This window comes from Elephantulus edwardii, unplaced genomic scaffold (genome assembly GCF_000299155.1).
Source record: "Elephantulus edwardii isolate Elephantulus edwardi_28Jun2011 unplaced genomic scaffold, EleEdw1.0 scaffold00258, whole genome shotgun sequence".
Lineage (NCBI taxonomy): Eukaryota > Metazoa > Chordata > Mammalia > Macroscelidea > Macroscelididae > Elephantulus > Elephantulus edwardii.
Window position 1 is genome coordinate 1,838,456 of NW_006400008.1, and position 18,189 is coordinate 1,856,644.

The 18,189-nt window shown below is 35.0% G+C and overlaps 1 protein-coding gene across 1 annotated transcript in view; it reads left to right on the forward strand.

Annotated features, from left to right (window-relative positions):
* Positions 1 to 18,189, forward strand: part of BAI3 (brain-specific angiogenesis inhibitor 3) — a 1,132,296-nt gene that overhangs the window by 912,484 nt on the left and 201,623 nt on the right. The window contains exons 16-18 of the mRNA XM_006899477.1: positions 781 to 907; positions 2,483 to 2,586; positions 6,918 to 7,020. Of these exons, the coding sequence (XP_006899539.1) occupies positions 781 to 907; positions 2,483 to 2,586; positions 6,918 to 7,020 (334 nt within the window). The remainder of the gene's footprint in view (positions 1 to 780; positions 908 to 2,482; positions 2,587 to 6,917; positions 7,021 to 18,189) is intronic.

Here is an 18,189-nt window from a genome sequence, read left to right on the forward strand (position 1 = left end):
CTTAATGTTTCTTCTGCCGAGAGAGAGAGAGAGAGAGAAGAGGAAGAAATGTCAAGGGCTTCACAGGCTAGTTGGGCTGAGTGAAGTGTGGAGTGGGAAGCATGTGTTTGAAACCCACCCCTCCCCTGGATACCAAGGCAAAGGCAATGAGAGTCAGAACCAGCTGATGCCGCTGCTGCTGCTTCCAGTTTCCAGGGTGAAATTTTCACAGCAGCAAATTCTAAAGGGAAGGAAAAAAAAAAAAAATCCCTAACCAGCAGTGAAGAAGATCCTATCACCCAGCTCAAGCAATGTAACCTTTTAGACAGGCTTTTCACAGAAATCTGCATTTTAAAAGCCAACATTCACGGCCCAAAACACGGGACTGGATTCAGAGCTGGTATGGAAATATGAAAAGCCTCTTTACACCCTGAGTGTTTGAAACGATCCGATGAGCTTAGGAAGTGGCTGCCAGCGCTCTGGCGGCTGCTCCTGCCGCCGCCGCCGCCGCCGCCGCCGCTGCTGTTTCTCGCAGAGGGCTGGACAGAGCTAGTCCCGGTTTCAGCACCGCCGGCGCTGGACAGCTCTCTGCACGCCGCACCACCGCCTGCTTGCTTTTCCCCCCACTCTTGCTTTGCATTGCTGGAGATGCATCTAAATTACATCCTGTTCAACAACAAGTAGATTTTTCCCTCCTCCTGTACGGGAATTACAGTAGACGATTCTCTCCATTAAATTGCATTTTCTTCTTTACGGATTTAGCCATCAAGCGTATTTATCCAGATCTCCCCCTATTTGCAGGAACGAGTCTTTGGGAACGTGGTCCACCCAGGGATGTAAAACTGTGCTTACCGATGCATCCCATACGAAATGCTTATGTGATCGTCTCTCTACCTTCGCCATTTTGGCTCAGCAACCTAGAGAAATAGTAAGTAACAAAGGGAAAACACGGGTTTAATGCAAAGGCAGGGACATTGTGGCGAGTGTTTCTCTAGGGAACGGCATTTTAAAAGGGGAAATGGAAAATGTTGCAGGGTGGCAAAATTGTATTCGTCCCCTCCTTAGCTACAGTAGCTTGGTGAAATGAATTCTAGTTGGTGTGCTAGAACTAAATTCTACTCAATTTTATGTTCTAACTTGAAATTTCTGCAGTATAGTTTTTAAGGTGTACTCTAATCCTACAAACTTTCAAATAAAAATAATTGCCTTCTTAACCTTTATTTTAAAACTAGGATGTTGTTCTGAGGAATTTGTGAAAATACCTCTAGTAATAGTATGAAGACCCCAGACGCTATAGCTGAGCACACTCAATGTCTGCATTGGATATTGTCAGTACAGGGTTTTTTGGGGTGTCCTTGGACAAAGCTATTTTTATATCAAATGAAGTTTTCATGAAAGCTTGGTCTGTCAGGAACTGTAAAACAATTCCTTTAAAAGTGTGGAGGTTTGTGAAAATAGTTTCATGAAGAAAAAGCTATACTGATCTATGTGAAAGAAAAATACTCATCAAATGCATTTTGAGAAATTGTTTTAAAAATCGAATTCTGAAAAAACATTATTCACTTAAATGTGACTTTTTGCCCACATTTGCCTAAAAATTCATTCATTTTGATGATTTAAAAAAAAAAAAAAACCACTACAGTTTTATGAGCTACGGTTTGGAACACACTTAGTTTCAGAATGTGTTTCTCTGAACTTCCAAAATGAAAAATATGAAAACCAACAGATTTCATAGTTAATGGCATGTTAGTATCTAAGGAAAGAAACCTCTCAGAACAGTGAAAGCTTATCATCTTTATATCTGTAAAGATAAGACATAGTTTTCAAGGTCATATATTTAACAACTGACACTGATATTGTGAAAATAATTGCTATATATTTCATTGATGGGAAAACTATTAAATATATTCTAAGATCTTGCATTTAAAATTATATATCCATCTATATTCTTAGAGGCCAAGCAAGTTATATTAAATGAGAGAATACTTAGAACAAAGTTGTCAAAAGTAAAAAAGTTTGGAAAATTTATAACACCAGTGTTCAAGATTTGATTAGCATAAGGATCTACTGTAAATTGGAGCATGGAGATAAATTTTATCAAAAAATGTACTGTGAAATGTCTGTAGTTATTGAAGTAAAGGGAATTCTCCTTCAAACTTCATTTAGAGAAAAAATTAACATGTGAATGTTGACCAAGTTACACTTTATGGTTTTTTTATTGTGATTTTAATTTTTTTTAAATTTGAGGAACTTAATAGATAATATAAGTATCTAGAACTTTAAGAATTTTATTATCTACAGTGAAAGAGAGGAGAGCTAGAATTAGTCACAGTAATGGTTGGGAATATGGGAACAGAATGGTTCCATGTTTAATTATCTGGCAAGCTGGCAATGACAACTGTATTGACTATTTTTGAGTGATAAGTTAGTTGTGATGAGTTTGGCATTATCATTTTCAGTTTTCAAATTTTCTTTCTGTGTTTCTTTCTTTGTTCCATTACAGATCATGGAGTCCTCTGGTACACCTTCAGTCACCCTAATAGTAGGCAGTGGCCTTTCTTGCTTGGCCTTGATCACCCTAGCAGTTGTCTATGCAGCATTATGGAGGTATGTAATAAATCAATACACTTGAAAGAAAATGTTCAGGTATTCAGGAATCCTTTCAAGAAATATGATAAGGATTGTATATCTTATGTCTTCTTAATTTACTGATATACTTGTGTGATGATTATGTCTTTTATGATAGAGATGTAATAAATGAGCTATGGTTCCCTAATTTTTCTGTCTATATATGCTTATGATGAAAAAAATGTAAACAAGATACACCCAATATTCTTCTCAAATGACGGTAGTAATCAACAAGTTGATTACTTCCAAGTATGGTCCTCTTGTAACCTATTTTCAAGTTTTGTATAGATTCCATTTACCCCAATCACTATTGAGCCTGAGAATTTACATGGAATATGTAGTCAAGTAATTTTATCTGTTATGGAAATACGGTTTCCAAATCTTGAATTTTGCACATATGCTCTCAATGTGTCTTTGGCAATGAGTTAAACCTGTAAGATATATGTACCAAGTTGCTTAGAAAAGGCTTGTTGATTTGATGCCTTCAGTAAGTCAGATTTGAACAAATTATAAGAAGGGGGAAAGAATCATAAACGTAGAAAAAGGACTGAACATTTGGATTAAAATATATAAAATTTCAAGTTTGATATTACAGAAAAATTACTCACTCACTGAATATTTGGTGTATTTAATAAGAACTATGTTTCTGAAGTTTAATATATCTAGTCACATAACACTCTGTAGTATGCAACCATATGACCGACATCCTAACAGCTTTTAAAGTTTTAAATATCTGTTTAATTATTAAAAATGTTTTTAAAACTTAGCTATTAAGAAACTTAGTTATTATACTAGGAAGGAGATAATTTATATATCATTAATAAATATTTGTAGCAATAAAATTGCAGTAGTAGATGCTATTTCTATTTAGGGATTTGACAGTCCTGGCAAATAAAAAACTATGATTAAAAAAAGTGATGGTGATCTTTCCTGGCCAGCAGGATCCCATGACCATGAAGATGGTTTTCCCAGGGTGAGGCTTATCCTTTGCAATCTGTATGTACTGAACCTTGCAATTTCTTCAAATGTGGGAAACTTGACTGCATAATTTGCGGTAGATTATGTTCACACTTTCCCCCTTAAAAAAATTGATGGGAATGAATTATAATTTAATCAGAAAATATAATGATATTTAATAGCCACTGATTTTCAATATATATACTTTTTACTCTTTTAAGTATATAAATATTAATTATGCACGTTAATAATAATTATGTTTCATATCAAAGAACATTCTTGACCCATTGGTACAAATATGTCATAAAGGTCCTCTCTTTCTGTGAAGGAGTTATCTGGTAGCAGAACATTGACAAATTGGGCCAGCCTGGTGAAATATGGCCTAGCCTAGAAAAAGAAAGCAATGCTTCATTGATCTAGGCTTCACGTTGTAGGCAATACAATTGTAGGTCTAGGACACAGTCAGGTAGACATCGTCATAGTAGTAATGTAAGAGTAAAATGTGTGATGGCTGGGAAGAAAATCTGTTTTTTTTCCACAATTGCTTGAACAATATTTTCTTAAAAAGTGAGGTAGTGTGTATAGGTCAGTATATTAAGTAATCACAATGGCATTGTAATTCATACTCACTGAAGTATTTAGAACGTCACTGCGTCACTGCCTCACTGCCATTTTAGCACTTTAAGAGTTCCAGCACCATTAAGTCCTCCTTCTCACTTTTTTTTTGTTCTTACTTTTTAATATTTATGGCTAATTGTACAACAGACATTGTCAATATAACTTACAGATAAAATTTATCAAAGGAATATAGGATTATTTAGTCCATAATGCTTTTTCTTTTGTCAGATAATTACCTACTACAATATAGGGATTACCTCTGACTCTCAAAGTATCTTTCAAAACAACATGGCCTTGAGAAGTTTAGAGGAGAGTATTAAAGTACAGCAAAAATATAAATCCTTTAAAGTTGGTCATAGACTCATTGTCTATTTTTCACATTGCTCAAATAGATAAATAAACAGAAAAGTTGAAGAAACAGTTTGATGGAAGCATCAAGACTAATGAATTATTGATATATGTTGTAGCATGAAGAATGTAGCATTACTGTATAATAATAAATGTGTTAGAATAATCTCATTCCTTGCCTATCGAATTGGAATGGACTCATAGCTGACCCTCCAACAGATTTATAGAGCTGTAAGATTGGTCATCTTTCTGCTGTGGAGGAGCTGGTTGATTCCAACTGCCTTCTTCGTTTGGATTGGTAGCAAAACTCCTTATCCAGTAGGACACCAGAGCTCCTTGTTAGGACAATAGCACTCTTTTATTCCCAATTAAAAAGTGGGAAACTTTTAATTTTTGTAATGATTTTTAAAATGTGCAAATATTAGAATTATTTTAGGTTGTGTACTCTTTTTGTAGCTTGTCAGAAACCACATATTTAGTTTTATGCTTTCTTTTGCTACAGGTGTGTTCTGTAGAGTTATATTATTATATTAATGAGCAATTATTCAATAGTTTTAAAAATTATATTAAAATTATGAATTAAAAATTTGTCAAACATAATCACACAAGACATAAAATTGTTTAAAGTTGACATTTTACAGCAATTCCTAGCAACAGTATTACTTAGTATTGATGAAAATGGAACTAGCTACTTCAAAGACTTCTCTGGTAGCTTAGTGGCAAGGAGTTGGGCTGCCAGCCTAAAGGCAAGCGGTTTGAAACCACCATCTGCTCCATGAGAGAAAAATGGGTAGTATCCACCTGTGCAATTAACTGCTTCTGTAAACTGGACGGTCAGCTATGGGTCAATTCTGACTCAGCGGTACACAACACAGATTCCTTAGGATAGTCAAGTCCAGTCTCTTACTACTATGATTTTTCTATTAATGGGGCAAGTAATATTACTGAAATATTTATAAATTCATATCTGTATTTGTGATCTACTAATAGCCATTGATAGCATGTAAAAGATCCATTTTGTGAAATTTTTTAACTTTTTATTACACCACATCTACAAAAAGAAGTAGTTTACTATTTGAGAATGTCTTCAGTGTGTGATTTACTACATATTTAGATATTTTTAATACAAGGACAAGGTTAAACAATACTTGAGGTCATTTAGTGCTGAAATTCAATACAGGTTATTCATTCTGGGGATTGTTTTTTGAAGAAAAATTTCCTTCATGTTGAAACTTTATTATTGGTTGGATCTTTTTTTGTTTACTTTATGCCTCGTTTTTCCCTTTCTAATATGAAATATGGGATGTTTTATGGAAGTTCTGTGTAAATATCCATCAAAGAAAGAAAAAACTTTGATAGATTAATCCCTTGTAAGCCATGCCTCTAGATCTTGGGCACCCCAACCTAACATTCACTGAAGAGCCAGATTTGATGTGTTACATGATTCTATGTTCTAATACAAATTGAGCAGGCTCAAACACACAGCAAGTACAAGAGTATCTTTCTGTTACTGTCACTCACAAATTTACCACTGGGTACAGTAAAGTAAAAGAGCTTTTACCCTTTCAAGGTAAAGTATGGTATACTATTTGATTCAGAGCAGTTTTTTCCATGGCTTATAGTTTTGGTACACCTAAAAATTATGTAACTAACTGTATCTAAACATTCTTTCTTAAGGAAAAAAATATGACAAGTGTATCTTTTCATATTTTCATCTAATGATAAATTACTTGTGGATCAGACTAGTTTTCAAGCATATGGTCTTTTTGGCGATCAATAAAAATGCACAAATACATGAAATCATGGGCAAAAATTTAAAAAGTTCAATGGTTTCATGAAAGTGATGGTAACTTTCCTCAACTAATTACTAGTGATACTCTCAGATACATGTGGATTTGTTAATTCCTTTTTACTTTTTTGTTTGTCTTCACATCTTCGTTTATTGGACTTATATGGTAAACCTTTATATATTATACATAAAATAGATGCCTATATCATGAAAGTACCTTATAGTAGTTGACATATTTCCAAAAAGTTTTGTTTATACTTAAAAAAAACCAACAAAACTATGCTGATTATAGAGCTCAAGCTCTGTTAATATGTCATATTGTACACACAAATGTCCAAAGAAAAAGCAGTTCAAAGCAAACTTGCATATGCCATGCTGCAATTCACATGCCATGCTGCAATGTATATGCCGTGCTGCAATGCATATGCATTAGCTCTATAAACCAATATTTATTGTATTTATTCCATATTTTTCTCCTGTATTATGTTTTAGTGTTTGTCCCTTTACATGTGTTTCATTAATTTCTACCTTACAGAATTTTGCATCTTTCTGTTGCATTTTAAAGGTAGACCTTATTTCTCTCTCTCTTTCTGACTAGGTATATACGCTCTGAGCGGTCCATAATTTTGATTAACTTCTGCCTGTCTATCATCTCATCCAATATCCTCATACTGGTTGGGCAGACTCAGACACATAATAAGGTATGACTGGCAATTACTCTCTTTTTATGTTTCTGTTTTGACATAAAGTTGGTTATTTCTGTTTTGACATAAAGTTGGTTAGTGACAATCTAAAACCTTTAGGTAAAGTGGAGAAGTCATAAAACTAGTCTTAAAAACAAAATAATTTTATCGGTTTCTGAATAAGATTATTGTCTTTTCCAGTCCAGGAAAAATAATGCATATATTAATTTCCTAGAAGTTGAGCAACTGTTAATTGTAAAAATATGTTTGCTAACAGCTATATGAGAGCTCTGTGAGTTCAAAGTCTTAGGACATCAAAAGCACACGTTTTGACTCGTTATCCTAATTGTAATAGGATTGCCTGTGTTTTGGTCTACTTTATTAACATATTGATTCTTTAAAGACAGCTATAAGTTGCTTATAGGAACAGCATTGCTTTTGTAAATCGACCCAAAACATAACTAGAAGGAATACTGGAAGAATGTATGAAATGAAAGCTACCCAGTGTTCTGTGCCTTTAAACATTTTTCTTTTCCTTTACCAAAAGTCTTTTGATATTTAACTAATGAGACAATTGAACTGCATAGACACTTTTTAATGGAATGTAAAAGTTTAAGTGTTATTTATATGGATTGATGTGAGTTGAGTGTATTTTTCAGAAATGACTATCTAAACTACTCTTTACTGAACTACTGAAATATATCCCAAGAAAATCATTATGTTGTTATTGTTGGGTATTGTCAAAGAGGAGGCAACCCATAACTGACCCTCTAGTGGATTTTCAGAGGCAGTAAATCACATGGGGGGAGATTGCCCATCTTTCTTCTACAGAACACTTGGTGGATTCAAACTGGATACTTTTGGGTTGGCAGAACATTTATTTACCACTAAACTTCCAGAGCTCCTTCAGAAAATCATTATAACAATCTTAAATATACTCACCCTAACCTTGAAGGAATTCTTTTAAACATTACTTTGAAGATTTATTTCTCAGGTCAATATGGTTTTCAGTCTTGTTTGTTGTTTGGTCTTTTTTTGTTTTGTTTTGTTTTTTTTAATCTTTTTCAAAGATAAAAACCAATAAATAAACTTCTAAAAACTGTAGTATTTTAAAAAAAACCAAGTGTATTTTTTAGTTGCTAGATTGTCACATAACCTGTATCAATCTCAAGGTTTAAAAGTTTTTTGTTGGCTTTGTTAATCTATATTCCTAGTATTGTAGATCCTGGGTCAGAGTAGGGACTAGGATACTGCTTAGGTGAGTCTGCTGAGGATCCCTTTTTCAACCACATTTTTGGAGGAAGACCATTAATCCTAAGAATAAAACATAACCAACCTAATAAAGAAAATAGAGACTACTGAAATATATTTCAAAAGTATGTCCATAGGCATGTAATATAATTTTTTAAATAAAATTACAAAAAGGGGAAAAATGGTAAGAGAGATCCAGTTGGGACCAGGAGAGGAAAACTCTGAAGTACAACATAAGGAGTTGAGGCAAAATGAAGATAAACATGTGCATGAGGTGAGAAGGGAAGAGGAAGCAGAAAGAGGGAAGGAAGACGAGTTAAAGACTTGGGCTTGACTTGAGAAAGGTTAAAATTATTCATTTTTCTGATTAATTCCTTTAATGTCTTTAAATTTAAATCTCTGCCCAGAAAAGACTTCTGTTTGAACCAAAATATGTCAAGTCTAATCACCTTTAGGCCATAATTTTTTTCCACCAAAATACACTTTTAAATAACGTGTGTGTGTGTAGTTTATTGCTATGCACTGTCAAGTGGCTTGCGACTCATAGTGACCCTTTGTACAACAGACCTGAAACCTGCTCTATCCTGTGCCAACTTTATTATCTCCAACACACTTACCCTCATTACTTCAGTCACTGAATCAATCCATCTCATCAAGGGTTTCCCCTCTCTTTCTCAGTCCCTCCACCCTTCCATGTCCCTCTCCAAGGACTGGTTCCTTCTTGCAGCATGCCCAAAGTATGTCAGACAAAGACTCAGAATCCTTGCCTCCAAGGAACACCCTGGTTTCACCCTCTCTAGGACGAACCTGTTTGTTTTCCTGGCAGTCCAGGGTATTAGGAAAAATGCTTTACAAATAATTTCATGCTGTGTGGCAAAATTTTTACAAGTTCTGAGCCAATTGTGGAAAACATAATTTCTCAAGGTTTATTGCTATACCTTTTAATGACCCAAACCAGTATTGTTCAAAAGAAATGTAATATAGGCCATAAATGCAAACCTATGTATAATTTGAAGTTTTCCCTTAGTCCACATTCCATATGATAAAATAGAGAAAAAGAAATAATATAAAATTCTTTTTAGTGACTCAGTGTACCCCAGATATTACCATTTTAATATAATATTTTGCATGTTTTATTAAGGCTTTGAAAACAAAAAGTGTTCCAGTAGTATAGTGCATAATGAGTTGAATTGCTTATCAGAAGGGTTGACAGTTTGAATCCATCAGCTGCTTTGAGGGAGAAAGATCAGCAAACCGCTCTCATAAAGATTAAGGTCCTCAGAAACCCATTAGTGGGTTACCATGTGTCAGAATGGACTCAAGGGCAGTGGATTTGTTTTTATTGGCGAGCAGTTGAAATATGTATTTTATCCTTAGAACACATCTTAATTTGTACTGGCATTTCAAGTGCTCAAGAGGTACTGAGTGACTATTATAATGGACAGTGTAACTCTAAACTATTTTTATGAGCCAAACTCGAACTCATTCCAGTCCAGTTGATGCTGAGTCATTGCTGCCCTTCCACTGAGTTTCTGAGGCTATGAATTGCAGAGGAAGAAGTTGCCCATCTTTCTGCTTCAGAACTGCTGGTGGATTCAGACTTGGCAGAGTCCTTTCCTGTCTGTCCATTTGGGTCACTCCAGAATGTCAGGGTTTCTTAATTTCTTAAAAAAGTGATTTTATTGAAAATTAACAGAATGATTGGATTTTTTCATTCATTCATTCATTCATTGATACACATTTTTCTCCTTTTTCCTCTCCTTCTCCCAACTCACTTTGTAATGCACGTCTTGTTCTACTTTGTTAACAGTCAAACATATAAAGACTAATTATCCATTCCTTTCATATAGTCCTTTGCTTCACCTAGTCCAGTGCTGTATTTAATATCAACTCTTTTTCTGTTCTTGCTGCCTCCGTGTGTCAATCCTGTCTTTATAGCAGTAGTCTTATGAAATATCTGTTCTTCTGTGTCTAAGATACTTCACCAGCATGATGTCTTCCATATTCTTCCATGCTGTGTAGTGTTTTACAAGTTCACTGCTTTTCAATGCTGCATAATATCCCATTATATGAACATACCACAGGTATTTTTTTTGTTTTGTATTGTTTTTATCCTTTTTTTATGAGCAAGTAGACTATTTCCATCTCTTTACTCCTGTGAAAAATGCACATGAGAGTATATATCGGTTCTGTCAGACCTCTGATTTCTTTATAGGATAACTGTGTCACAGAATATATCTATTTTTACCCTTTTGTGGAAGTGCCAGACTGCCTTCCCTCATGGTTGTACCATTTTACTTCTCTACCAGCAGTGTATGAATTCACATCATCACCGGAATTTGTTGTTTGCTGTCCTGTTGAACTTTGCTATTGTTGCTGGGATGAGATGATATCTCATTGTTGTTTTGATTGGCATCTCTAATAACTAGAGATAAAATGGGAGAGGGGTTTTTTGACACTCAAGAAATTGAGTATTCCTCATAAGACAAATTTATAATAAGACAAATTTTGTTTTACTTTCATTTTTTATGATTAGAAATGGCTAGCACATGCTTATATTATCATCTTTCAAATATAAGCATTTAACTTGATTTGGATCTTCCCTGATAATTAATGGTAGGATCAATTTGACATGTGTTTGTGCATCTCTTTTTCCATATAGATGATGCTATTCTTTATTGCTTCAGTTAGTGAAGTTTGTGGAGAATATAAAGAATTGAGAAATTAGTGGATTTTTTTCCTCTTGCTGTGTTAATAATTTTGCTTTCCTAGCTCTGTGTAGGTGAGCTGTAAGCCTAACACAATTTATTATAAAGTGCCTAAGAAAGAACATATGTAAAACACTGGGTATTTCTTCTTGCTGACCCTCAGCATATCAAGCTTTTGAGGTTCAAGGGAATTGTTACTGTGACCAATGTAGTGAAGTAAATTAAATTTCTTTTCCTTTATTTTATATTTGATATAGTGTTATACTTGGGAGTGCTTTATTGATAACGAAATGAGAGAAAATTATGTAATGTGAAACTTATATAAACTTAAGATGATTACTTCAGAAAGGACTGTTGTTGTTGCTGTGTACCATCGAGTTGGAGCCAACCCATAGCTGACCCTCCAATGGGTTTTCAGAGGCAGTTGATCACGTGGGAGGAGATTGCCCATACTTCTCCCACAAAGCAGCTGGTGGCCTCGAACCACGTGTCTTTGTGATTGCAGCACCGCTTCACAGCCACCAGAGCTGTCATCACTGGGAAAATATTTTATTTTAGATTTAACTAAAAGGTAGATTGTTGGTGCCCCCCAGTAACTCCACAGGAAAAAGACATGACTTCACCCTTCAATAAAGATGTACAGCTTTGCTAGTCTTATGAGACAGTTCTACTCTGTCCTGCTGGGTCACTGACTTGATGACAATGAACTTAGTTTGATTTGTTTTGGCTTATGGTCTGGATCCCTTTGTTGCTGTTGACATTTTGTAATTGATAAGTTTTGGAGAATTTTTGATTTATACTTTAGTATCTCCTACTTTATATATATATTTTTGAGAAAGGATCTTGATGAACAAGTTGTTAGCGGCTGTCTTTGGGAGTTGTTATTGATAGTTTTTGTAAGAACTGATATTCGTTTCTGTTGTCCAGAGTATTCTAAAGTGTCATACAGGAATTACTTGTCTCACTAGTATCTCACTATTGCATTTTCTCTGCTTCCTTTGAGTTTAAATAGAAGCAAGGTGAAATAATCCATTGTTTAAGATATGAAGTGTTCTAATTCTTAAACCATAGAATCAGTTGCTAGCAGCAAAGTAAGGTATCAAATGCAATTTGTTACCTCTCTTCTTAAAATATAGTTGTAAAATTAAATTATATCTCACTTCATTATAATTTGCACTTTCACATAAAATAACCTTGCCCTTTGATCTCTTTGTGCCTTAAAAATTTCAACCAAAATGTTGATATCTCTTAAATATTAATCAGTAGTTTTCTTTGCACCTTAAAGTGTGTTCCTGTTTTTTGTGTTGAAGTGTGAACTATTTTTGGAACAGCTATTTTGCAAAAAGCAAACATTATTTATGGAAACAGATAAAGTCATAGAATATTTTTAACCTCAAGGCTTTGAGGTAATTTATTATATTAACGCATGCATCGAATGCTTTCTAAACAACCAATGCTAAATTTTTAGAGGTATTTCGTTTTTTAGTTTGTTTCCTTTAGTTCAATAGTAGTGGACACATAAGATGTTAGAAGTACGATCCTCTTCAAATTCAATTCCAGGTTATAATGAAGATAAACCTAAGTCCAAATTTTTCAGTAGATATTGATAGTTAGAGAAGCCCGCATTAATATCTGTTCTTTAAGTGCAATGACTTCTTGAGCCTTTGTCCTTTGGGGGGGAGTGTGTGTGTTCATATATATGTTTATAAATTATTATTTGAATGAAAGTTTGCAGAGACATTGGGTTCCCATTCAGTGATTCATGCACCTTTTGATTTGTGGCCTTGACTGTCATCTCCAAATGTGTCAACACTCTCGGCATCTTCCCTGTGCTTACCTTTTACATTTGTCCTTTGCCCATTTCTAATCTGTTGGATTGGCACGGTGAGGACCACAGTGTTCTCAAGCTATTGTGAGGTTGATTCAGGATCAGACAGTGTTTCCTTCTACAGTTCAAAGTGTTGTTGGGAGTCAGTACCTAACTACAACAAAAATGTACCTATTAAAAGGGAGTATTTTTTAAAAATAATATAATAATATTTGAATGGATATGTAGATACCAAATTAATCCTAAGAAACCCAAGGATCAAGTAAAAATCCTTATTGATAAATAAAGAAAAACTTCCACATATTTTGGCACATTTATTTCCTTAACACTGATTAGAAAGAATTTGTCTTGTGTGTTTATATGTACTGGAAATTGAATTATGTAATGGGCTGTATCATGCCCCACATAGTTCCAAACATCCCTTCAGGGATTTCTGCCACCTCTAGTTGGGAACTTCTGAAAAACGAGTTGCAAAAATAGATAGCATGTCTCTTAGGTAACATGTCTTTTAGGTTAGACCTTATCATGGCATGACAGTATAGAAAGTAGTTTCACTTGTGTGTTTGCAGGGGTAAACAGACAAGGTTTCTCCAGGCTGTCTGAGAGCTGGGAAGATTAGACTGTCACTCTCAAATATAAAATGTCTGAAAAAAAAAAAGTTTATTCTGATTTCACTCACTTCCCTGTCTTCTGCAGATTCCTCTCTCTGATCTAATCTGACTTCTGCTTGCTGGCCCTTCTCTGAATCACTCTCTTTAAGGTCTCCAATGACTTAAACATTATTGAATCCAGAAGGAATTTCTTGTCTGTCATTTAATTTTCAGACCTTTTCTAATCCTGTGACTAGACTCTAGTTCCTTAACTTCTGAGACACTTAACTCTTCTAGTATGTCTTTATTTCTTTATGTCCATCCTTTTTTATGGTCTTTTAAGACACCCTTTTCATAGCCTGCCATTAAATGTTAGTAGTGCTTGTCGATATTGTCTGTCTTGAAACATTTTTTCAAACTTACATAGTTTGTCAAGTTTTCTGACATCATTTTGTGCTTAGTTAACCTCTGTAAAGACGCTGGGAGTTTGTTCTGTAGTTTTCATAGAGATAATAAGTAAACATGGGTCAAATGAGAAGGTTGTGGTCATCTGAATGGAAAATTTTTGTGTTATTTTTGCAGTGTTGCATTTTTTGAAAAAAGGGAAGAACATTGACACTCTATTATTCCATGTTTTCTTTCATATGGGAAAATTGCTTCCCTACTTCACTGACATCCCAGTATCTTCATCTGGCTCCTCTTCATTCTCTTACAGTCAAGTCAGCCCTTTCTCCTCTAAGAAAAACTCTTTCATCCTCCTTGTTTATGTACAGCTGCTCTTGGACTCATAGGATTTCAGTGTATATTAACTATATTGTATTAGTCTACCTAGTTCCAAAAAGATTATGTACTTTTTAGTCTATAAGGAGTTGCACACCTATCCCAGAGGCCACACCTCTCTGGCTCTTCAAATATATGATTGACTTCACTGGAGAAAGATGAACAATCTCCTCCTGTGAGAGTTACAGCCTCCTCAGAAACCCAATGTAAGCATCAGCTATGAGTCAGTGCCCACTTGTTTACAACAGAGTTACGTTATAGTCGTGTTTAATCTCAATGCCGAGAATATAGCTTGATTAAACATGGAGTAAATTATTCACTAATTGTATGAGTGAGGTAATGGATGCATTTGAATCTTCCATTTGGCATTATCATTAAGGAAATAATATGGAACATTTGTTAATTTTATGAAGATTAGTGTCCTTAACCACAGACAGGATCTTCAACAGTATGGGGAAAAATACTAGTTTCTTGAGTCCTTTTTAAAAATAAAAGTGATTGGCATATTTACAGGTTTCTGGCTTTTGGTTAAGGAGACTCTAGAATATATTTAAAAAAATCATGAATCTTCTTACTTAATAAATCATGCAAAATAATTTTCATAATCTTCCTCAGTAATGTACTTATATTTAATTCCTCTTGTAAAAGTCATATCCTGGCCAATGATGTCTCAAATGTGTGTTTATTATGCTTCAAATGTGTTCATGATCTTAATGGATGAAGCTAAACTTTCCTATTGAGAATTTTTACTATCTAAGAATTGGCTAATGGTAGTGTTTTAAAACGGATTTTAATGTAGTAAACTCATATGTGATTCATTCAAATATACTTTTTTAAGAGAAATTTTATTATTTTTTTCTAAATTCACATTGTATTTCCTATGATCATTCTTGTACATTTTGCCTTATAAAATTAATCACCACTGATCTATGCCCACTTTTACCCCACCTTTCCAGATCCCCATTGGATCTTCCCTAAGTCCCTCATCACTTGCCTGAGCCTATCAAACTCTGTGATCCTGTTGTGCCTCTCTTCCTACCCTCAGTCCTTTGAGATACTGACTGACTCTGCCAGTATTCAGCTATTTTTGTTATGTACTATCAAGTTAGAACCAACTCATTGTTGACTTCCCAGAGGGATTTCAGAGGCTGTAAATTGCATGGAAGGAGACTGCTTATCTTTCTCCTGCAGACTAGCTGGCTGGTCAGTTCAAACTATATGCCATGGACTGGCAGTGCCATCTTGTTTCTTCTTTCCTTGGACTCTGGGCTGTGAAGCTTTATCTTTTTCTGTGGTATAGAGTTTAACAAAGTCAGAGACAGCAAAATTGGGGAACATTTTTGACCTACCGTAAACTTCTAGTCTTCTAACTGCATATTTCCAGTTTTGAATAGTTGCAGCCGATTTCACATCACTGAAGTAAATGACAAAATAGGTTAGAAGATGAATATGCTGGGTTAGTTAGACACAAGCAGAAGAAATCAAAGTGAAATTACTTGAAAATCAAGAGACACAGAAATAACAGACTGAAAAGTTAAATAATTTAGAAGTACAAAGAGTCCAGTTTAAGTAGTCAGTGAGACAGATTCCAAAAGCTTCCAAAGTTATTAGATAAAATATATCGAAGCTCCCAGAGTGAAAAATAGTCATGCCACAGAAGAGAAGGAGAACCAAGTCTCTTTTTATGCTTGGATTTTCTTGCAGAGCATCAGGTCTGCCCTAATTACCTTATGTTCATTCCTCTTTAAGCAGGAGTACAAAAGTGGTTTTGAGGCTATGTAGGCAAATTGCTTTGTAGAAACACTAAGAATTGATAAGTGTCCACTCTCCATTCCTATCACTCCTGCTTTAGAACTGACTTCTTGTGTGAAACTTTATTTTAGAAAATGAATAGAGAAAGAATCAGATTTGTCATGCATAATAGAATTGAGGCTGTTGCAAGATATTCATGTTAAGTAATGCATAACAGTATAACTTCACAACATTCATTCAGAATAAGGCAATTAAAATTAGGCATTGCAATGTTAGTTTAATGTTTAGAGTACAAATGTTTAAATGTTCAGACTTTTTACCTATAATGAGAGGCCTTAGGAGGATGACTTAATCATAGCTTCCACTGGTAGATAGAGTCCAAGGGGGGTGCCAGTGAAGAGAATTCCAATTCCATATCTACTTCCTCTTCCTGGTAAGTAGAAATTTAGGATTTATGTATAAGTTTTTTATGATGTCTTTATATGACAAGGGCTGAAATGATGCCACAGAGAGGGTTAGAGAAGAGTTAATTGATACATCTTTCTTCAGTGGTACAGATAAAGGAGGTTGCTGACATTTATGTTACGGGTGTTTTGGTTGGTTAATTTTTTATGTCATAAAATTCTGAGTCAAAGTGAATTTAAAGGTTGCTTATGTTTTTTACATGCCACATGATTCTGTCTTTCTAGGATGAAATTCAGAAATTTTCTAAACAGCTTTCTTATGATTAATAATTTCTGGTAGTTACTATTTCCAGAGTTATGTTGTTTAGGAAGTGGATGTCACTCCTGCTAAATTTCGATAGTTATAGAAAAGCTTCAGGCCTTTTGCTCATGGGATCGCTATGAGTCGTGCTTGACTCAGTGGCAATCAACAACAACAATAACAACAACAAATTACTATTAGTGAGGTTCACAAAGGACATGTTTTTCCTTCTAAATTAATTCTTCTTATGGGTTTGAGAACATTATGGAAGTATAAAGAGCACCTTCATTTCTCAGACCACACGCAATAACATCTTCCTTCTCCATTTTTGTTTAAACTCATCCTTCACACTGCTGTGACAAAAAGATGTTAAAATTAAAACAAACACCTGATCACGTAATATTTTTTCTTAAAACCCTAACATGGCTCTCTCTCTCTGTAGGGCACATGGGAGTAGTTTGGTATTCTGAATAAAATCTCTTTTCAAGGCAGCCTCCAACACATAAGGTGGAATCCTGGAATCTAGGAAAAGAAGCTACTTCTGAGTAGTTAATTAGAAAAAAGATTTCTCTCCCTTCAGGTTGAATAGCTGCTGGTAGAGCTTCTCACTAGATGACAAAGCCTGGGATTCAGCCTTTCCTTTCTGCTTGCCACTGACTGCCATGATTCTGTGTGTTTGCCTTTGCTGTTTATTTCCTTTTTTCCATTGTGGTTTGAGTGAAAATCCGTTATACAGAGCAAATTAGTTTTCACTCAACAATTTATACACATTTTGTTTTATAACGTTAGTTGCTATTCCCTTCAGGTCACAGTAATTTTCCCTCTTCTGCTGTGAGAGCCTAATCTCCATTTGTCCTTCTTTCCTGCCTTCTGATTGCGCTTGTGGTCTTCTGCGCTTTGCTTAATTGCTCTGAGGAGTATATTCCTTAGAAGTGTTCCTCTTCGCTTATAGTGTTGTCTGTTGTTTGGCTGAGAGGTGATCTCCAGGGATGGATTCAATCCAAAGTTTGAAGGGCTTACTGTTTACTTTGTTTCATAAACTCCTATCACCCTTTACACGTTGATTGTGCAAGTCATCTTAGTATAAACTCTGTTAGAGACTTTTTTCTGCTTCTGTCACTCAATTATTACTGTGGAGTTGAAACTGGCTTATAGCTGATTTTCCACTGGATTTTATAAAGATATTAGTCACATGGGAGGAGACTGCCCATTTTTCTCCCACAGAGCAACTGGTGAATTCAAACCACCAACCTCTGGGTTGGCAGCACAACTCCTTACCCATTAAACCACTAGAGTTCTCATTTGCTTTCATATTGTTGTGTATTGTCGAGTCAGAATCAACTCCAAGCTGACCCTCCAGCAAGTTTTCTGAGGCAGTTTAATCACATGAGAGATTGCACGTTTTTCTCCCACAAAGCAGCTTGTGGATTTGAATCTCATGTCTTTGGGATAGCAGTACATCTCCTTACCACTAGGCCACCGGGTCTTTTCCTCTATTGTTAGAACCAACCACGTGATAACTCTTTGCTGTCGCTAGGTGCCATTGAACTGATTGTGATTCATATATATATAT